At 44.9% G+C, this 22,898-nt stretch overlaps 1 protein-coding gene across 1 annotated transcript in view; it reads right to left on the bottom strand.

Moving 5' to 3' along the window:
* The window catches only part of FBXL4 (F-box and leucine rich repeat protein 4), a 267,402-nt gene that overhangs the window by 86,152 nt on the left and 158,352 nt on the right, over window positions 1-22,898 (bottom strand). The window contains exon 5 of the mRNA XM_086926627.1: window positions 8,657-8,901. Within this exon, the coding sequence (XP_086782753.1) occupies window positions 8,657-8,901 (245 nt within the window). The remainder of the gene's footprint in view (window positions 1-8,656; window positions 8,902-22,898) is intronic.

Raw genomic sequence — 22,898 nt, 5'->3', positions numbered from 1 at the left:
GCTAAAATAAAAACACATACAAACAAGCCAACACTACCCTTTCCCCAGAAATTCAGTGTCGCCCACGCGCTTCAATAAGTAGATGCCTAGTAGTGGCTATATAACTCTGGTCTCTGCGGCATAGATATATTGATCCGTGTTTTGCAGCTCAAGCTCATTAGGCTCTGCCTGAGGATATCGCGGAGACACCTTTGACATGCACTCCCTGCCCAGGTGGACCCCTCCCTTGACCAGCATTGAAAACAGTCCCCCCCCCCCACCCTGAGTACTTACCTCTCACACCCCACCTCCTCCAGCCCCCGTCGTACCCGCAGTACTGAACTTAGTGCAGAAACGTAAGTACACGGGGAGCTGCAGCACACCGAGACTGTAACGGACATCCCGGACTCCATCAGCAGTCAATGCGGAATCCGGAGCTAAAAGCAGCAGCAACAGGTTTCGGGACGGACAAAACTCTCAGTGGCACACGGACCAGAAACACAACCCGTGCAGCGCAGGGATCGCTGTGCTAGAGCCGACGTCTAGGTTGTTATTCTGTTTCTGAATAATTACAGCGCCATCTTGTACAAGTACTGTTCTATCTAGATTGACGGGCAAGATTACTGCAAAATCCAAACTAGTCCAATAAAAAAATGTATTTTTCCAAACTATGCAAATTTGACTTTACTTCAGTTGTGGTTTCTTTTTTTCGACCATGGTGAAACTTTAATTGTGGGGACAGGCTGATAAATTAGATACAATAGCTCACCGCGAGAGATTTTCGTATCCACCATAAAACAAGGCGTGAGCGTGCACTGCCGAAACCTGTCGTGTGGCGGGACTTCCGTCTTCTGCGAGAAGCCCGCGCCCACGGAGTGGCTGGCCCAGAGGAGCAATGGTGACGCAGGGCTCCCATGCCCGAGGGAGAGCCCCGCGGAGGCTGCAGAAGTCAGGAGTGGTACCGATGCGGTAAGTGGGGCTTAGCTGTACTGGGGGTGGCGGGGGTGTGTGTCTCTGTATATGTGCGCTCCAGTGTGTGTGTGCGTGCGTGTGCGCTTGTGTGTGCGCTTGTGTGTGTGTGCGCTCGTGTGTGTGCGCTCGTGTGTGTGCGCTCGTGTGTGTGTGTGTGGGCGTGCGTGTGTGTGTAATGCGAAGCGAAAGCAGGGAGAGGTGTGGCTGTGTGTGTTGGTCGAGTGCAAGAGGCTTGCAAGGAAGACTGGAGATGGGGACGCACGCGCGACCTGATCCGATTCCTGAGGCTGCGCATGCCCATCTCTTGTCTCCTTGTAAGCAGAGCCGCCGACAATAGGTCTTGCTGCGACAGGGCTTCGCACTGTATCGCAGGGGCGAGACCTAAAAAGGGGACAGCAATGGGCCACCTTATTGTCATCATATTTTTAATTGGCAGAACTGAAATAAATACAGATTAAAACCAAGATCCTATCATGAAATGTAATAATGACATCCAATGTGATTTTAGTAAAAGACATACATTCCTCCCATCCAAAAGAACACTTTTTTTTATTATTTAAAAAGCACACATTGCTTTGCCCTTCCACAGGCACAGTTTACACTAATATATTTTTCTTAATTGCACAAGCCCAAATTCAACCTAGGTTTATATAAATGCTTTTTGACCCATTCTGTGCTCGCGTTGGCCAACGGCCGTCGCAAGCACTACCTCGCTGGTGCTGCGCACGTCCTTTGGCTGACGCAGCCCCGCCCACGCATTAATTCTCCAGAATTCGCTCCACGGTTAAGCGGTTAAATCAAATCTATGACTGAGGAGTATGCCGTTGAGCAACCTGCATAATTGAAATTTATTTAGAAACAAATAAGAAATCAAGAGCAGGCAAAGAACAATTCAAATTAAAGGAATATGGAATATGTTGATTTGGTAGAAAGAAGTGTTCAAACATTTAGGTACAACAGTTGCCGGACGCTCAGGACATATTTTTTGAGGTCAAGGAACATAAGTTTTCATATTGGAAGTAACCACAACCCCCTGCAGCACAAACTCTTTGGCCGTCAGGTTACAGTACCATATTATGCAGCATGGAAGTGAATTGTCTGCAGTTGAGATAATATTTGTATCCATATGTTAATGCTGTTCGAACTTGTGTTCATGGTTTAATAATTCAAAGTCTTTATTATTAGGGTGAGTGTTCTAAATAAATTTTGTAAGCTCGGACTGGACTACTGACAGTGATTCCAGTAAACAAATGTGTACACACATTTGCAAAGTTTAACAATATGAGGCTATGTATACTGCTTCCAGAATACTCTCCGATTATATGCAAATATTTGCAGAAGCTTGAAAGCAAGATTGATGATTCTTTGCTTTCAAAATTAAATGTTCCCAAAACAAACGCAACTCCGAAAAAAAACATTTTGCTAAACTACTGTGACATTTTAGGTACTATTTCTTAGAAGCAGCATTTAGTAAAATGTGTTGATGCATGCTAGTATTTTCAAAAAATATTCAGAATGGAAAGTCATTGTAACCAGTTTCAACAAGATTATGGGAAACATAAATAAATAAGCATTGGCAAAGCCAATAGGTATGACATTGGTGGTTAGTCTTGGTTCTGTTCATAAGCGTCCTGTTTTGACATGGCTTTTGTAAAACTATATTGTTGTGGGAGATGCCAGGCCCTCACCATTGTAACAACCATTGGCAAAAATATCAAATATGTTTTGATCTCAAAAAGCACGCATTGCCACAGTAGTTCCTGGCACGGAAAAAAAATGACATTGTGTGCCAATATGCGCTTTGTGAAAGAACAGAATGCTATCACATTGTGGCCAGCCGATAGAGAGAGGTAAAATTTTAATAAAATCAAAACGTCTTGGTTGATGCCAGACTAAATTCTTAAAGAAAATCAACAGAGTGCACCTATGCTATATGTCTTGCATTACTGCATTTTACGTATTTCATGAATTCACAAGAATTTACAGAAGTAGACCAGAAAATAGTTGTTAAATGTATTTTAGCACAATTACATATGTACATATAGATTTGCTCATGTGAAAATCTGTAGAGCGTTTACAAGTTGTTTCCTTCCAACGACTTTTTTTCCAACCCTGGATGAAGTTTCACTTCTGCCCTTGTCAGGAGCTGATTTCCAACCTTTTCGGGATGGAAAAATATTAGAGAAGTGCCCTTTGCACAGACTCAATGGGGCATTCCAAACCTAGAACTAAATATTGCTTACTGTTTTCTCCAGCACCAGTATGTAGATCTGCAGAAAGGTGGCAAAATTAGGAAATTGCTAGTATTATAGTCCTACTACAGTATTAACCCTGGCATAAGCAGAGAGGCTATTATGAGAGCTTTTATATAATGAGATTGCTGCCATAATTTGCCACCCCACTACATACCTTTTAAGGTATATGTAGATTGATGAAGAAATCGGTCCCATGGACAAGTAGATATTTTATTAAATATCACCCGTTTCATTTAAAAAAAAAAAAAATTATTATTGTTCATTCAGCACATTATTTAGACAGAGCGCCATAATTTTCAAAACCATAAATTGATAAACATAAATGTAAACATAACAGTACTTCGTCTCTGATTCCGGTAAATGAAATCCCAATGCCTCATGCATAATCCTACTTACAGATATTTCCTAAACATTACCGAGAAATTACCAAAATCCTCATGACGACCCCAACCCCGGCCGCCATTTAATAATAGGTTCCCAAATTCGTAAGCCCAATTGTCTTCCTTTCCTACCTTTCCTTGCATAAATGGGTTTTTCTAAATTATATGCTGCCAATAAATTAGACAACCATGTTTGCAAACCTGGGGGGTTCTTATCCAACCAGGCCCTCGCTATGCATAACCTATACACAGCCATGGCAACAAAGATGAAATCTCGCTGCGGGATACCATCTTCGGGGACTACTCCTAACAATATGTGTACAGGTTTAAGACTTATCTTAATACTTAAGGAGACCTCAAAGAAATTCTCTATATCCCTTAAGAGTGTGTGCAGCTGTGGACATAGTGCAAACATATGTATTATATCTGCTTCTACTGAGTTGCAACGCGGGCAGGTAATGCCTGTAGTCCCACCCCATTTCGCTATCCTGGCTGGGGTATAGTAGAGTGAATATAGGGTTTTATAGTGTTGCGACTGCAACGATGCAGAGCAGAGAACTGTCCGTCCTAAATCCAGTGAATCCTGAAACCACCCTATCTCGCCTTCCAGTTTCCCTGCCCATTTATCACTATACTTATCCATATCATCCTGCTTTGCATCTAAGAAGCTGGCATAGAAACTTCGTATTGAGCGATCCCCCCCTGATTTTATTTTCTCTATGATCTCAATTCTGTTAAACCCCACCTGCCCCCCATGCTTACTCCCTAGAAAACTCCTTATCTGAAGGTACTTAAAAAAATCCTGCCTATCCAATCCGAACCTATCCCTCAAATCCGAAAATACAAAACCCTCCGAATTCCTAACATCTCCTATCTGAACAATCCCCTTTGCCGCCCACCTTTCCATTGTGATATCCCCAAATACCTCAGTTGGAAAAGATCTATTTTTAAACAACCTTGTATACCGGTTAAATCTCCCTATGCCCAACTTTTTCATAAAAGCACTCCATACCTTAATACCCGCCTCGACTGTCTTAAACCTGGTCCTTTTATAGTACCCATACTCTACGCATGTTAAAAAACAGTTTTCCACATCCTCTCCTAGGACGGCAGCATAAATTCTAGAGGAACAATCTGTTATTCTTTGATCTAAACCCCCCCTCCTATCAGCCCTTGCAAATACTGAATTGCAGCAGCTTGATAATATAATCTAAAATCCGGTGCCCCCCACCCACCTCTTTCTCTCGGTAGTGTCATGAATCTATATGCCCTACGAGTTTTGCCCTGCGCCCAAATAAATCTATCAAGAATACCTTCCAATGTATTGAACCATTTTACTTCGAAGAAAAGAGGGATTGCCCTAAAATAATACAAACATTTAGGCAATATAAGCATCTTAATTATGTTTGTGCACCCCATTAAAGAAAGATGGAGGTTATTCAACCGTTCCAAATCCGATTTTACACTAACCATCAAGGGAGCCATGTTGTTCTGCACGACAATTTCCACATCAGCCGATATTGCCACCCCCAAGTAAACTGCCGACTCTACGACTCTTGGGTCTATACCTCCTTGTACATGCCGATTACAGACTATCTGGGTCTTAGATTTATTCAGACTGTAACCAGAGACCTGGCCGAAATTCTGAGCCTCCATCTCCACCTCCCTAATGGCGCCCTCCGGGCTGGATGTTAAAATGGCTACGTCGTCTGCATAAGCCAGTGTTTTTGCTTCGCAACCATTCAGGCTCATTCTGGGAATCCCTTGATTACCTTCCAACCTACACAAAAAGGGATCTAGATATAATGCAAATAGAAGAGGGGATGATGGGCAACCTTGTCTAGTTCCTCTTTCTATTTTGACTGCTGCTGAATACCCCCTATAGACTCTAATTCTAGCTGATGGGTTCTTATATAAAGTCTGCATTGCTTTAATAAACCGTTCCCCTATACCGCTCCACCTTAGAGTACACCATAGATATTCCCAGGAGACTCGATCGAATGCCTTCTCGGCGTCAAGAAAAAGTGCCGCCATAGGGTCTCCCAGGATACCTGCCGCATCAAACATTGTGATCACCTGCCTGGTGTGTTGCATAGTCCCTTTGCCCGGTATGAACCCATGCTGTGAACAGTTTACTAAGCTCTCAATAATCCCTGCAAGTCTCTTGGCCAACATTTTCGAGTAGACTTTGACATCAGCGTTCATGAGGGTAATCGGTCTGTAAGAGCCTAGCTGATTTGGTGGTTTCCCTTTCTTAAGAATCACAACTATATCAGCTCCACCCCATGAATCAGGAATTGCTTCCCCAAGCTGTGCTTGCCTCATAATGTTAAACATATCTGTGCCTAATACTCCTTGAAATGTTTTATAAAATTCCACCGGTAGTTGGTCAGGGCCGGCAGCTTTACCTGAGGGAAGAATACTTAATGCCCTTAAAAATTCCTCCACCTGAAAAGGTGCTTCCAGCTCCTCCTTACTTTCCGCGGCAATAAGTGACGGAGTGACACCCCTCAAGTACCCCTCAATCTCTCGAAGCTCTCCCCCACTACCCTCCTGGTATAGGGATGCATAAAACTGCCTAAAAACCTCCCTCACTCCTTCTACCCCTGCAATACTATCTCCTTGTCCATCTATGATCTCCGAAATATCTGATGCTGCCAGCCTCTGCCTAGTTCGGACCGCCAACAGATGGCCCACCTTCTCACTAAACTCATAAGCCCCTTCCTTCCTAATTAAATAATTCTCCGCTGCCTTCTTAGATATATGCTCTGTGGCTGCTGCCTTAAGGGAGACGATTCTAAGTAAGTGTATTTCTAGCGACAGCTGCTGCCGCCGGATGGCTACCACCAATTCCTCTTCTGCTTCCATCAACTTTTTGTTTATTTCCTCTATTCTGCCTTTTTCCCTTTTCTGCGCTGAAAGTACATAACTCAAAGTTTCCCCCCGCGCTCCGGCCTTAAATGCATCCCAAAACACCCCTGGGGCAGCTGTTCCTCTATTAATATCCCAAAAACTCCTAATCCAACCTTCCATGTACTCCCTATATCCCTCATCCTTGAGCAAAGCTCTCTCAAAAGTCCATTGCCTTTCCTTCCTCTGGACCTGACCTATTTCAATAATTAAAACTAAAGGGCTGTGATCTGATACCACACGGGGATGTTTTTCCATCCGTGCCCCCATCAGCAGAGACCCAGAAATCAAAAAATAATCTAACCTGACCATCACTCTATGGGGGGGCAGAATAAAATGTACTACCATCTCTGCTTGGATAGATCTTAATCCAAGGATCGATCAGGGAGTTGTGAATGACCAGATCAGATAGTGCTCTATACGTTCTCCTTTTCCTACCTAGATAGCAACCTCCCGCCTGTGCGAATGTGCTTTTAGGATTGTGTATATTAAAGTCCCGGCAGCTTACTATTGGCTCTGGCCAATACGCCAACTCCATGTCCAAATATTGAAAGATTTCGGGATCATCCTCCGTTGATCCATAGACTGTAGCGAGGGTGAATTTCTCCACTTTAAAGGTTAATTCCAGAATCACCCACCGACCCCGCTGATCCTCCTTTTTCCTAATCACAGCCACATCACCCCTCTGTTTCAATCCTTCTTTTCAAATTGTAACCAATAAAGGTTGGCTCCTCATCAGGGACTTCAATGGGCCACCCAGTGAACGATGTCACAATAGTCTCATACATAACTCCTAGTTCTTCCAGCCATCTCAGGATTTCGATTTGAGAACCATTCAGAAGGCCTAGGTGACTCTCCTCCATCCAACACTGGTCATTGTAAAGGCAACTGAAGATTATCTTGGCCCCGTTATATCACTATTCATGAACAATACACCAAAGAAAAACCCAAGATCCAGCAATGTAAATCCGCTTGTACAAGTTAGAAGCACCCAGAAGATCCATGTTGAGAGATCAAACTGTCACATGCAGAGTTCAGCTGTTCTCTGAATGCTCTGGTCCAAATCCTGGAAAAACGTCCACGATGGCAATTAAAAGAAATAAAAACCCTGAAAAAAACACTTCAAAGAAGCCATTGTAACCACACATAAAAAGATCTGGACTAATGCTTTCGCTCCCTCAAAGAAGAGGTAAACCCACACTGCACGCAATTGGAATCCAGTTGAAGACGTGATCTTAGCAATAGTCCAACTCCACCGAATATCCTACATCCTTGATCACCTAAAGCCTGAATCTCTTTTCATTGCTATAAGCACTTAAAAAAGGCAATTCATCGGAAAACAGTGCTTAACAAAACTAAAATATCTAAACAAGCTCGTAATGCTATGAAAGTAGGATGCCTTCAATGGAGACTGATAAGAGCTAATTAGCCCTAGTAATAACTGACAAGGGATTTTAACAAGCTGAGCAAATGTAATGGAGATAAAGATGCTCACCACAAAGCAGTGCAGCGGACTGATGGGAGATTGTATGAATCTATTGTACTGGTGTACATAAGGAGTATTTGTTTGTTGTAAAACAGAAAATGAAATTTCGAGGTCCATGACATGCTGAGTGTTTTCTCCCACAGCTTAGGCACAATGCACCTTTTTTCTGCCCAAGACCACAACTGTAGTCCAGGCAAGGAGAAGCACAGCCAACGTGGAATTGGAAGGTCAACCCTGAATAGGGCATGATTTCCAGTGTCATTTCAGCCACTGAATACTCCACTATGAGAGTGTCGGATAGCTTGTCCCATCAGTAGCTCTGCCAGCAGAAACACATTGGTACCCCCGCCTCTAAAAACGAGGGGGGAACAGAGCTTGACAGACAGGTACCTATGTCACTTTTTGACTGATATCCGGCTATTAACAACCTCTAAATTAGGCCCTCGGTAAAGAGTATGAATGCACCATTTAAATACAAACTATCAAAAATAAAATCATGTGCCTCCTCGCAATTAAAATTCTTTATTTTCTACGCAATAAAAGTAAATTAGTTTTGCTTTAACAATATTTAAAGAATTTGTTCTTCATTATCAACATAATATTACCAGAGTTAGCTGTCTAAACCAGACAGGCATGTTAGCTTAGTCAAAAAGTAGGCAAATAGAATTACTGACCTGCTGAATCCTGGAACAGAGATGAATCCCCGGTTCCCAGTCCACGATAAATTCAACCACCGAACAAGGTTACAGCGGGTTTGTAGATATTCCAAGGAACTATCATTCAGTTTTGCCCAATACGGTTGTAAACTGAGGTGGATGTATTGTAGAGGGTCATAGCAGTGTCGGTGGAAGAGCTTGCACGTCTGTGCTAGTCTACACAGATCTGGTAGAGTAAGGTGGCTCACAATCAGCTGGATTATCTGCATGTAAGAGAAAATATTGCTTTTTATAGTCATAATTAGAAAGTATTATCATTATTCAAATTTTCCTGGTAGAAAATATTTTACAAAATGTATATATACTTTAATTAATGCAACCATTTCTGTTATGCCTTACACAACACATGATCCACAAGTGGTTTATGAAAAGTATTTATATTACACATCTAAATCCAAAGATGAATGAAGAGTGGTTTGATGACAAGAAGGCATGCAAATTAGCTCACAATGCTCACCTGCACATTCCGAAAATAAACTTCAAAAAGCTCCAAAACACGCAGGTACGCTCCATTCAAATTGGCACACTCTAATTGCTCTGATGTGTAAGGAAGCTACCTAAAACTAATGGTATTGAAGTAGCCTCACTTGATGTGGATCTCCTAGACTATACTGAATGTATTTTAACATGATTGCAGCATTTTTCAAATAATTCATCCACACTTTTTGACTAATACATTCTATTACAAAGAAATTGCCATATTACTGAACTCATTTTTTTCCAATATTCTGCGTCCTAAAAACATAAGGAAACAAACTAAGAGCAGTGTAAATAATGCCTGCAAGTTTCAATCAAAAATAGCCTTAACCCCTTGACCGCGGCGGTAATTCCGCCACGGCGCTGGGGGTGGGGGGGGGGGGGGGGGGGGAGGGGGAGCGCGGCGCCGCCATGCTTGTGACGGAACCACGCCGTCATGAGCCACAGGCGGGCTGTGCTTACGAAAGCTTGGTTCCGTCACGACTCCGCCCACTCACTAATTAGTCCGCACAGGTGGGGAATCAGTGCCGCGTGGGCGGAGCGGCCACAGCATGATGGAACCACGCCGTCATGAGCACACGCCACCCGTGGCTCATGACGGCGTGGTGCAACGCCGTCATGACGTGTGCTCATGACGGCGTGGAACCACGCCGTCATGAGCACACGCCACCCGTGGCTCATGACGGCGTGGTTCCATCACAAGCATGGAAGGGGTTAAAATACCATATCAGAAATATGATAAGAACTGTGACATCGGTTAAAGCAGCACTAAACTTCTTGGCTCTTTAATACAACACATTGAAAGGGGGCACTCAAAACACAAAATAACCATTTCCAATGCCAATAGGTATGACTTCAAAAGAATGCAGTATGGAAATGTGAAGCATCAAAAAGTAAATCGCATAGGTTTGAATATGTATTTGTGTGGAAGCAAAGAACTGTAGAACAATATTGGTGTACATAAAAGGTCAGGTGACAGCTGCACTGTCAAGCCAGACCTAGAAATCCATGTAGCTTAATGACTGCCTTCCTCCCACCTGTGCTACTGCCAGAGAAAATCAACATACCGTATCTAGTTGTCTAAGACACATTAATAGCATTATAATGTTGTGCATGCCCCTGAAAATTCAGATTTAGGCAGCTGAATAAATAAACAAAATGATCACAGCTATGTGGAGGCCAAGAATCTTATTGTGGAAGCACACATCTTTTGCCCAATCAGAACAAGTACTCCCGCCTGCCAACTTGTGGGTGAAGTGAAAGCCCCTCTCTTGTAATTCTTACATAATTGTATGCATACCATACAAATGAGGAAGAACATACATTTCACCAAATGAGCCTTTACCACATTACACTACCCATGCCTTTCTTTGGGATACTACTCAAACTGGTAAAGTAGTCTATGTGCAAGGACAAACAACAAGACTTTGCACTGAAAATCAAAAAGTGGTAGATAACAGGCCTAAGGGTATCTTGAATAGACAATAATTCTAATGGGAAACTACTGTTACTCTCCCACTAGAAATGTCTCTACGTTTAAAGCTCTGGCTCAATGATACTCATTGGTACCTTCCACAAGAGCCTTCATTTCTTGATAGATTCTTCATGAGGAACTTAAAGAAACTTATACATTTCTACATCCAACTTAAACAGCCATATGTGGTCAGATCATTTACTTGGGTCCAGATTAAAAGGGATCAGGATGCTCTGCTGTCGCGAATATATCAAGCACACTGACTGTCAGCCCAGAACCGGTACATAGAGAATTGCTCTACGTTAGGTTTGAAACCTCAACTGCAGGTTATTAAGCAATTGTTTGACTACTAGTTGCACATTCTCAGGTAGTAAAGCTGTTCTAATGGTGGCGTTCATATGAGAGAGATTCTACAGTTTCCAGCTATCACCCCCATTATTACCACCTGTAGATGTTACTATTAACGGCATATTGGGAGTACAAGACTTCCACACAATGTCCAATCACATTTGAAGGTCCAGTGACACATCTTTTCGACATTGGAGGTTAGGATTAGCAGAGGAAGAGGTTAGAAGCATTAGATGACTTCATTGAGACTCTTGGGATTCCGTACGCAACCAAAAAACTATCTTGTCCTGTAGACAGAAATTTCTTCTTAATTTATACCAGATTTTTGCTCTTTATTATTTCTGACACTACACCAGTGTAAATGGGGTTTTGTGACACTACTATTTAAAGTCTCAATTTATTTTTGCAGCCCTTGGAAACCTCCACTTGATTCTTAAGTTCAACACACAAAAGGGCAGTGCTGGATCATCATTTTGTTCTTCAGCAACTACTCTAACTGACCTAATGCTGCGCTATATTACAACAAATCTCTGGGGTTTCTCTTTATCTAGCTTTTATCTATCTAGATGTTATTATTAGAATGACGTTGGGATCTGTATCTCAGCGTCACCATAGATCCCAGTCTAATTTTATTTTGTCAAATGTAGTTTAGGAATGGACTAGTCTATTTAGCAAACTGGTGTGATCTAGAATATGATGGAATACATTTTATAGGATTCCAAAAGGGCTAAAGAACGTCCAAAAAGTGTAAAGAAGCCAAAGTGAGGGCTGGAGAGCTGAAAGGGAATGGCATGGGGATGACCCTAAACGTTTCCAAGATAAATTAATCTGGCAGTCGTTTGCACAATCTCAATCTCAACGAAAGATATACAAGACTTACCTTTATATTGGTCACTTCAGGGTTGTCGGCTTAGTCATTAACATAGTACATCCCATTACATGTGATATTTTGGTGAAATGCATAAGAGGCATGCACCATGACACTTTATGTGCATATGGACTATAATTCCAAAACAAAAACGTAATATGTACATGACTGGGGTTAATCCTGGTAAGGCTACTCAATTCAGCCCCTGGTTCTGCTTCCACAGGCCCCAAATCCTGTCAACCCTCCTTGTGCACCCCTCACAGGTGTAGGCACACTCTTTCAGGAGCCAGACACCAGTCCAAGTTGGAGCATTGGCCAACGACCTCTGGACTGCTCAGTAACCTGGTTCTATCTCGCATTCCTTTACACCTGGTTCTATCTCGCATTCCTTTACACCTGTCCAGAACATCAAGTTCTTAAAGCAGGTCCATACAGTGTACATAAAATGGCAATTTACATCCCTGTCTGACCCCACTTGAGCTTTTAAAATGATCAGTGGCACTCCCGTCCTGTGTATATCTAATTTTCAGGAGTGGAATTAGATTGTAGGGTCAATAAAATATTAATTATCGGCGGATCAATCCCGAGATCCCCCAGCAATTCCCAATGTTTACTACGGTTCGCTGGGTCGAAGGCCGCAGTGAGGTCCATAAAACCCAGAAACACAGCCCCTGGTTTCGCTATTGTATATTTCGCAATTACGAGATAAAGGTTGAGGCACCAATCTGAGGTGGATTTACCAGCCCGGAACGCATATTGTACCTCCGATATTATTTGGCTGAAATCTGACCACACAGACAGCCTGTTCAGTAAAACCCGCCCCAACACTTTCACTGTAACATCAATAAGGGATATCGGGCGGTAACAATGTGGACTGTCCCTATCACCCTTCTTAAAGATTGGTACAATGGTAGTAGCTGACAATGGCAGTGGCATTGCTGTTGCTACTGCCGCATTTAAAACCCTTACAAGGAGTGGAGCCCATACCTCTGTGTTATAACGGAAAAAGGGGGATTCCATCGGGTCCAGGCACCTTGTTCTGGGACAATCCCTCAATTCCCAATCCAACCTCCTCCAAGTTAAAGGCAATAGGTTCAGATCTATGGTAAGAGTTTAGTTCCTGCACCGGTTGCTCACTGTCGCTATGATTATAAACTGCCTTAAAATTAGCCTGCCATTGCTCTAGTAAGATATTATGACTTAGCCCTGGTTTATCTGGTTCTGTGAAACAGGGGTTGTTAATAACCTTCCAAAAACGGGTACTATCCTTTTGCTCACATGCCTCTATTAGGCCATCCTAGGCACTTTTTTGCAGTAGATGCTTCAACCTCTTGACGACCGGCTTGTACTTATGACGGCAGACGGTCAGCCAGCATTCATCTCTTGGGGACTGTTTTAGGGCCTTCTTAAGATCTCTAAGGCCCGGGAGCACTCCCCATCAAACCATCTTGGGGTGTCCACACGGGTGGAAGATTTCAGGACTGTTAGCAATTCATCCATTACTTGTGCGATCGCGATAAAAGCCTGAATAGTTTCTTCTCCCTGATCTTGCTCATCCAAACAAGTCGGGATCTCGTGCTTACTTGTGCTAAACAAAGATATATTAAGAGCAGTAGCATCGACCTTTTCACCACCTTAACCGTCTTCCTTGATCAGTAGCAGAAATCCTCCCTCCAGTTAACCTATGAGTTATGGGCGGATTCCAAGGGGCAGCAAGTGACATGATCACAGGATTGTGGTCACTAATTGGGCTGTGATGTATATTAAATAAACCTCCTCAGTACAACGGACAAAAATAAAATCAATAAATGTAGAGCAACCTCTGACTTTATATGTCGGAGACACCGGTAAGTAAATGGGGATGGCAATCAGATCCAGAGTGTATGTTAGGCCATGAGTGTTTAGAAGGGTATTCAAATCCCGCCTTCCGGAGTGTGTTCCATATGTAATCCCTCACTAATTTTACAAGTGGACCACTCTCGATGGCTCGCCGCTAAGTTGACAATTAAAATCTCCCACAAGAATTAATTGGGTCTGCGACAAGCCTTCCCCCTGAATTAGCTCCAGGCGTCCACTTAACTTAACAATGCTTGCCGACCCTTGTGGCTGTTTTGCATTATAGAAATTTATTGGAACAAATCGATACGATTTGCTCGTTATTTGAGCCCTTGTGCAACTTTAGAATCCTGCATTAGGGGCTTCATGATGCCGTGGATCCTAAGAACAATAACCACGTTTAACTTTCTGTAGGGCAGAAAAGTGTTTTATAACCTTCTAGGAAAAAATCTGAGTCTCATGTTTCCTGGATGCATATTATGTGGAAATGCCTGATAAATTGGAGACACTGCTCATCCTGGAATTTCCTAGCTACACCTACCACATTCCAGGACACAATGTTTAAATCATCCCCCCTAACCCCAATCTGGTTGAAAGAGTGTGCAATGGGGACCTTCCCTGGGCTACCAGCCCTTAAAATACTTTGGTCATTATGTCCAGGACTGGGTGCTGTTATTATTGCAATATTAGTCTCATCAGCCACGGGACACTCAACAAGGAGGTCAATGTCTTCACTCATACCCCTTCCTTCTCGTTGTCAATCTATATTGTTAAGGTCCCTCAGGGGGATAAATAGATTAAATAAGGACGAAATCCCCCACAAGAGTGGGGCACCCTTTCTGACCTGCTGGACAATGGGGAGATGTGGCGCTATGGGGTGGTCTATAAAAAAAATCCCAATGGAAGTGGTTTTATCTCTGAATCAACTGGGATTGATTGAGAGGTGTGATACAGGATCTTATGGACCAGTTCTGGGTAATCACACTTTCACCTTCGAATATGTTCTTAGACCGACTGTTCCAAGCAACCCGCCTAGTCATTAGAATATACCTGTGATCTGCTATATTAAATCTATCATGTTTGCATAATCAGTGGGTTGCTTTATTAATCAATTGGTCAGTAGACTCATCATTGGAGGTGTTCAAGCCTGGTACCCCTACCAGAACCACAGTAAAGGGGAACTAGCTGGAGGGGGGTCTATTAATGGTAAATTGGGGCTGTTTGGGGCAGATGAACTATCTAAATTAGCTACCCGTTGGTGTGGGTGGTAACCCCGGTGGATCAGAGCGCTATGGCGAGTTGAAAGGGGGAGAGGATAGTTAATCAGTGGGTCAGAAGCTTGTACCCCAGCCCCTGGTGCACTAGAGATATCTGGGTGTCGGGTCTGGGTAGCGATTGGGGCCCCTACAGGGGGATTTATTGGTTGAGCAGACTGTTGCTGTAAAACCACCGTCTGCGACACCTGAATAAAGGGGGCCAATGCATTATCAACTTTCTCAAGTGTGGTTCTGGTTTCAGCCAGGACTTTAGTGATTTAGTTACAAAAATTAGTCATTACTTTCACAATTTTTTGTTTCAGGGGAGCCCACAGTTCATCAATGTTCTTAATGTTCAAGTTAGCTGCGCCCACCCCTTTCTTTGAGGGATCAGTTTTCCTAGTCACTCTCCGCAGCTTCTTGGGTGCAGGGAGGGCATTTAATTCTGCACTATGAATGGAGGCAATCCAGTCCCTGTTGCGTGCGTTATGCCAACTAGTGATAGTACTCTGACAGGGGCTAGCGGCCCCTGAACACTCTGGTGCTTGTCCCATTGCTCCAGCCATCGATTTGTCAATATCTGATCCCAAGGTCTCACCCAGCATAGGGGTCATTCCACCTGCCTTGTCCAGAGAAAGTCGTTTCTCTGCCTTATATATTTATTTTGTGATTGCACCCACCGCTTTAACCAAACAGGCATTTGCAATGCAATCGGTCTCGCCTTTGGGACCTTATATGTATTTAGCTTTGCAGCACATTATCCTGGGTGCTGACACATTACTTTTCTTTAGCATGGTGAAAAGTAAGCACCAAACTGCATAACACGCCAGGTATGGGAACACATGGAGAGAAATATTGCCTTTCAGCGGGAAATGGTATAGTCCAAAGCGCTGTTTTAATATAAAATCAGGGCCTTCGTTGGTCATTTCACTGAAAATACAAGATTTGAAAAGAATATTATTGTCTACGGGTGCTCGTGAAAGACAATTTCTATGAACTGGAATCTAGAGAATTCTAAAGTGATTCTGGCATTTTACTGAACTTTGCTGGTCGTTTTCTATCAAGAAAGTTAAATAGAGGCAGTTGCCAAAAAAAGAAAGCCCGTTAGCAGAATACAATTCTGGTATTTTACTGACCTCTACAGGTCCTTCTTTATTAGGACAGTTAAATAGAGGCACTTGAACAGAAAAAAAGCCCCTAAGCGGAAGCAGACGAGTCCTAGGGCTGATCTCCAGAGCCTACAAACTACATACACACATAAGTATATACTAAAGTATATACAAGAGGTCTCGAATGCGTGACCTAAAAAGAGCCAATAGTTCCGTGGTTTGAACCCTGCGGGGAGCTTGTGGGTGCTGTTTTCAACTTCGCCATATTACCCTTAGCTACTGTGCCCACTTCCTGTCCAAAGGATAATAAAATAACAAGCTTGGCATGTACTCACATGGGTGTTCTTTTACCACATGGCTGCTGGGCGTTTTCCCCCCCTGTGCTGGAAAATGCCATTTTAGTGGCACCATGACGAGCTCAGCTCGTCATCAGCACACGACACCCGTGGGTGATGACGAGCTGAGCTCGTCATCAGCATCGAAAGGGTTAACAATGGCTGGCGGCAGGTCACAAACCAAATCCTTAGGCTTTGTGCAGATGTTAGAATAATGGAGGCAGCTCCCACAGTTGAAATGCGGCTAACAAGGGGCCAAGAGGATGGGCCCAGCCACGATCAGCCGCGGGCGGGCGCACATGGCTCGCCCCTGGCCCAGGCTTTGCCCAGGCGCTGCAATCTCTTCCCGCGCTGCCGGGATGAGGCAGCGCTTGAAGCTTGGTGTAGGCACCTCTCTCATCACCGGCAGCGGGGGAGAAGCAAGCTGCACCCTGGGACTGGTGTCCCTACAGGATGTTGAGGTAGAATGGACGGTGCCCCAGCAGACCCAGCAAGAAGAGCATCCGCGCAGCGGTAGAAGAGGCAGTGCTGTAAGCACGATGTAGGCGCCTCCCCCTCGGCAGCGGGTGATAAGCAAGTTGCACCCTGGGACTTGCAGTCCCACCAGGGTGTGCTGCGCTCTGGCGGCAAGGGAAGCAGCAGTGATTGCAGCCTGGGACTGGTTTCCCACCAGGATGTTGAGGCAGAATGGACGGTTCTTAGGCTTAGTAGTCCATAATAATAATAATAATACAGATATTTATATAGCGCGAACAGCTACCTCGCAAGGAGGTGTCCCGGCGCTGAGTCCATCTTTGGTACCGCCTTGTCTGCATTTGTAATGTCCCATAATGACTGAAATTTTTACTTGTGTTGTTACACGGTCTGCTTTTTAAATCAGTGAGCACTATTTTCTTTAATGAATAATGCAGGACAGTGGTGTCTGCTTCTTGTATTTGCAGCTTGCCCACAGAGAACTTGATGAAAAATGGTGTCTGCTTCTTGTATATGGAGCGGGCTAGGCGCGCTTTCACTTCAATAGTGGCGCTCCCACACAGCATTCGCGGGACAATAGCCTTTGCTTCTTGTTTCGGGAGCCCGCAATGTGCGCTTTCGCTTTAATAGTGGCTGCCCCCACACAGCACTTGCGGGACAATGGCGTACGCTTGTTTATGGAGCACGCTGTGTGCGCTTAGACTTTACTAGTGGCTGCCCGCACACAGCACTCGCAGGACAATGGCGACCGCTTGTTTATGAAGCATGCTGTGTGCGCTTACACTTTACTAGTGGCTGCCCCCACCCAGCACTCGCAGGACAATGGCGGCTGCTCCTTGTATATGACAGACGTCTAGCCGCGGATTCCTTACCTTGCCTTAGAATAGGTACCCAAGGAATACCATCCCCGCCGGAGGGTCTGCAAAGTGAACATACTAAAAATCCCTGAATAGAACTAGCCAATCTATAATAAAACAGATAAGACCGGACGCTCTTAAGAAGTCAGGTGTGCAAAAGCATACACTTCACCAAAAGAAGCCGTGGCAAGAACCAAAGGTAGAAAAGTCATAAAGACGATGAAGAGCAAAGGAATAAAGTTACCCATCACAGCGGAACAGAAATGTGTCTGTAGACAAGATTCAATATAAATAAAACACTAATCCGCTTCCAAGGTGGGATGAGCTGGGGCTCAGAGGGACAGAGGCAATAGTGAATGCATTAGAGTAAACCTGTAGTGAGAGACACTGAGAAAGAAACATTAGAATAGATCCATGGTGGAGAAGCATGGATTATTGCAACCACTGGAAAAAACTGCGAAGACAAGGACAACAAGTATTGACAAGTGCAACGCTTGTGTTAAGAGAAAAGTCACACGCACAGAACAGCACCGATTGGTTCACTCAACAAGTAGAACCCGTAGAGGTGGAAAGAAGAGCTAGTGCATACATAGCGACTAAGTGAAGATGAGACTGCAAAATAAGAATGAAGGGTATACATAGTGGGTACATATATAAACAAATATAAAGATAACGATATACACAATATATGTGCACTGCTATATACATGCATATCCATACTTAGACAATAACCTCCATGCATATAAATTTATCGATAATAGAAGAAGCTACTACCTCGCTGAAACAGTAGTAGTATTGGGGGGGAGGGGCGGGGGGGAGAGAGCGGGGGAGAGAGCGAGAGAGAGAGAGAGAGAGAGAGTGAGAGAGAGAGAGAGAGAGAGAGACGGAGAGAGACAATTGTTGATTAGAGGAAAAAAATGTCGCACAGGAAGGGGGGCATCCAAATTACCGAAAGTATAAGGGCAACACTCCTACAGCCCCGATTATATCAAGGTACATGTTGAAGAAAACCCAGATTTGGTTAAAATAAGTGAAATACACAATAGAGGGGGATATTCCTTATGAAGAAGAAACCCCAGCAATAAAAGAGAACACATAGGTGGAAATACTAACACCTGGGAGTAGGATAATAGGACACCTTACAGAACAAAATGAAAAGAGTTGTCCGTAGAGAGATGTACTGAAGGGGGCAAGCATGCCAACAAGGAAACAAAGTCTAAGAAGACGGAACCATTATATTCTAGGAACAGTTTCAAGTAATAAGGAATCCATCAAAAGGTGGATGAGACATTATCTTTTTTTTGTAACACATTTTTATTAATAAGAAACAAACATCGGCAATACAGCGACATTTCAGAGGGAGTATTACAATAGGCATCGTTGGTACAGCATGTAAGTCACATGATACAATCAAATAGGGTGGAAGGCCTAGGGTGATGGGGGGTCGTTGATAGTAGGAGTCAAAGGAGGCCGACATATTTCTCCATGGTAAGAGTTCCCCAAGCCCCATACACAAGACCATTTATTGGGACATCCACGGGACACATACACAGTTTTTTCTCTGAACATTGCCCAGTCCAAGTCTTTTTCCCAATCCTAAACTGTAGGTGGGAGCAGCGCCTCCCATCACTGGGCAATATTCCTCTCGGCCAGCATTAGTCCCAACATAACCCATTGCGTCAAGCAAACATTTAAATCGGTCGGTTCCCAGATGTTTAAAAGACACCTACGGGCTTCCACACGGAGCTGCACGGACAAAACAGTGTTAATAATGTCATGAATGTTGCGCCAATAGGGCTGGATCAGTTCACATTCCCAGACTATGTGGAAAATGGTTCCCAGCTGGCCGCATCCCCGTCTACAACGCCCTCTTCTGCCCTCCCAATACGTACCAATTGGGGCCCTGTTATATACACCCTGTGGAGAAATTTTAATTGGACAAATCGGAGACGAGCTGGTATAGCCACCACTAGGGGGAGAGGAAACAGCCTCCTGCCACTTCTTGTCATCCATCTCTATTCAGTCTCCGGTCCACTTCTCTTGGAGAGCCCGGAGAGGGTCCGAGATATTGTTGACCAGTTTTTTATATATCAGTGAAATGGTGCTGTCAGAGAGATGACCATCTAGTATTCTGTCCTCCAGTGGAGATGATTCGGGTAGCGTGGCCCCGGGCTGTAAGTGTGTGCGAAGTGCATGTCGAACCTGCATGTAACGGAAGCGCTCTGACTCAGCCAATTTATGCTGTTGCTGCAGTGTGGCAAAAAACTTAAAGTCTGATTTCTCCCACAGATCGCCTATACGTGTAATTCCTATGAGATTCCATTTGTCGAATCCCTTACTTCTCCACAAATTACCCACTTGTTCAGAATCTCATAGTGGTGTTGCAACCGTTAACTTGCGTCCCCAACCAAGGAGCTTGGTGCTGCATGCCAGTTGTGCACTGCATGTTTAGTGCTGCCCGTAAGTGGATAGCGCCGGGGTCTAGAGTACAGGGCTCTACTGAAGGTACCTCCAGAGAGGAGCCACCTATCCATGTTATAGCCCGGGTTGCATGGTTGGGCATAGGTGCAGTGATTGATGGAGGACAGATGAGACGCCCAATAATGCAGCCTAATATCAGGGAGGCTGATGCCTCCATCATACCAGTTCAGGGAAAGTTTGCCGAGAACGATGCGGGCCTGCCATTCCACAATAGATCCCTTTGAAGGCTCTCTACTTCCCTGAAATATAATGCGGTTATCTGGTCCATGGAGTTCTGAAGTGCATATAGGAACCGGGGTAGAGACATCATTTCTGTTGATATCTTTACGCAGCCGAAGTAGAGGAGGCTGGAGGTTGCGGGAATAGCGAAGAGAGGGATCCAGAGAGAGGAAGATAACCAAATATTTAAATCCTTCTGTACACGTTTGAATAGGACATCCACGAGGTGGGATTGGCAGCTTGCCCGCCACCACAAACAGGAGGGATTTTCTCCAGGTTATGGAGTAGCCAGAGTATAGTCCAAAGATCGTAAGGATATCTAAAACTACGATCAGAGACCTCCTCGGAGAGGTCAAGTACTGAAGGATATCGTCAGTGTAGAGGGAAATACGGTCTTCCAAGTCCAAAGACCAGCGCATGCCCCTACCCATCAGATCCGTACGTATCCAAGCTGCCAGTGGCGCCAGGGCAAACAGGAGAGGGCACAGTGGGCAACTCTGGCAGGTCCCCCTACCCAGCTCAAAGGCGGCCGACTTCCAGTTGTTAACCACTACTTGGGTCTGGAGTATAGTAACTGCACCGATTGTATGTAATGAGGACCAAACCCCATTTTTTCCAATACTGCCCATAAATATGGCCATTCGATGGTGCCAAACGCCATGGCAGCATCTAAGGAGACTATAACCGCCCATTCCAATATAGAGGCTGCCCTGCCCAAAACCCAATGAACCCTGCGAAGGTTCAGTGCGGTATTGCAGTGAGGTATGAAACCAGATTGATCCGGGTGGACCAGGGTCTCAACCAACGCCAAGAGGCGAGTAGCAAGGAGCTTAGCCAGGATCCTGGGCTCTGCGTTCAACAGGGATATCGGCCGATAAGACCCACATTCGGACTTGGGCTTCCCCTCTTTGTGGATGGTGACAATGGTGGCCGTCCATTGGTCCCAGGGCAAGAGTCCCGAATGCCTCACGTCCTCTTACATGGCTCTCAGGTATGAGGACAATTTGCCTGGTTTAAGTTTGTGCAATTCAATCGGCAGCCCGTTAGGGCCACAGGCTTGACCCGACCTGAGGGACTGCACTGCTGCCTCGATTTCATCATTGGATATAGTACTTTCCATGAAGTCGTGGTCGACTACCGACGGTTAGGGTACAACTATATTAGTGAGCATCTGGCAGGAGTCATCCACGGGCTAGGGGGCTGCCGAGGTGTAGACTGCCTCAAAGGTGGCCGCAAAACGGTCCACAATAGCTTGAGGATCCGTCAGGAACTCACCCTCTTGCCCTTCGGGCTCGGGTACTAGTCTACTTGCCCAATCTTTTTTATTCAACCAGGTCAAAAGTTTCCCAGCCTTGTCGCCCACCTTGTACAACCGCCCCTGTGCCGTTCTACCCAAAGCCTTAGCCTGGTCTGTCGCTTGTGCCCTGTAGTCTTGTTGTTTAAGTTTGAGACGGTAGAGCATAGCAGGTGTGATATCACATTCTAGGTCTGCTTCCAATCTTCCCACCTCCGCCTCCAGTGCCACCAGTTCCCTCCGCTGCTTCTTCTTCCCCCAAATCAAGGAAAGGGCCTGGCCCCGAATCACTGTCTTAAGGGCCTCCCAGAGCACCCAGGGGACTCCACCGAACCTTCATTCTCGTTAAAATAATTATCAATGGTCGCGATGAGTTCGCAACAGATATGGGGATCCCGGAGATACCACAGATTGATGGGGGCCACCCGTCCCACCTGCTGATAGTTAAGCGCCATCTGGAGCCAAACCGGTGAGTGATCAAAAGTGCCTCTAGCTAGGTGTTTTATCTCCCGGACAGGAGTGATGTGGGATGCAGGCACCAAAAAGTAGTCAATTCTGGATAAACTCTTGTGGGCCCCGGAAGGTGTATTGTAGAGTGTAAGGGTGAAAGGCCCTCCACCCATCCACCAGCCACATGGATTCTAGGAAATCAGGCAGCCAGCATTGTGAACGAGCGAGGTCGCGTGGAGGATGACGGTCTAGGCCACCAGAGACCACAGATTTCAAATCTCCCCCCAACACCAAGAGACCCTCTGGGATATTCATCAATAGTGTACCTAGGTCCCTGAATGTAGTCACCTGAAGGCCCGGGGTACATAGATCGAGAGGAAGGTGACAGGGTGGCCCTTCCAAGTGCCCGAGACTCCAACATACCACACTCTTACATCCGACCAGGTGTTCTGCACTACGAGTGGGAAGGACTTTTTCATCAGTATGCCAACTCCTTGGGAGCCCGTAGTGAAGCCTGCATGGGCCAGCAATACGTAACCCCCCCTATGCAAAGCCCGACATGCATTACCAACTAGGTGAGTTTCATGAAGCAGGCTGATGTCGGGGGCATAGCGTTTAATATATTGGAGAGCACAGCGTATAATTTTGTTCCCCTGCCCATTGACATTCCAACTTAACAGTTTAACCCCGCCGTCCCAAACTGGTGCCATAACAAAGTACAC

This window comes from Lissotriton vulgaris, chromosome 6, assembly GCF_964263255.1.
Source record: "Lissotriton vulgaris chromosome 6, aLisVul1.2, whole genome shotgun sequence".
NCBI classification, from domain to species: domain Eukaryota; kingdom Metazoa; phylum Chordata; class Amphibia; order Caudata; family Salamandridae; genus Lissotriton; species Lissotriton vulgaris.
Note: the sequence above shows the minus strand (reverse complement) of the source record. Positions and strands in the feature narration are given on the sequence as shown.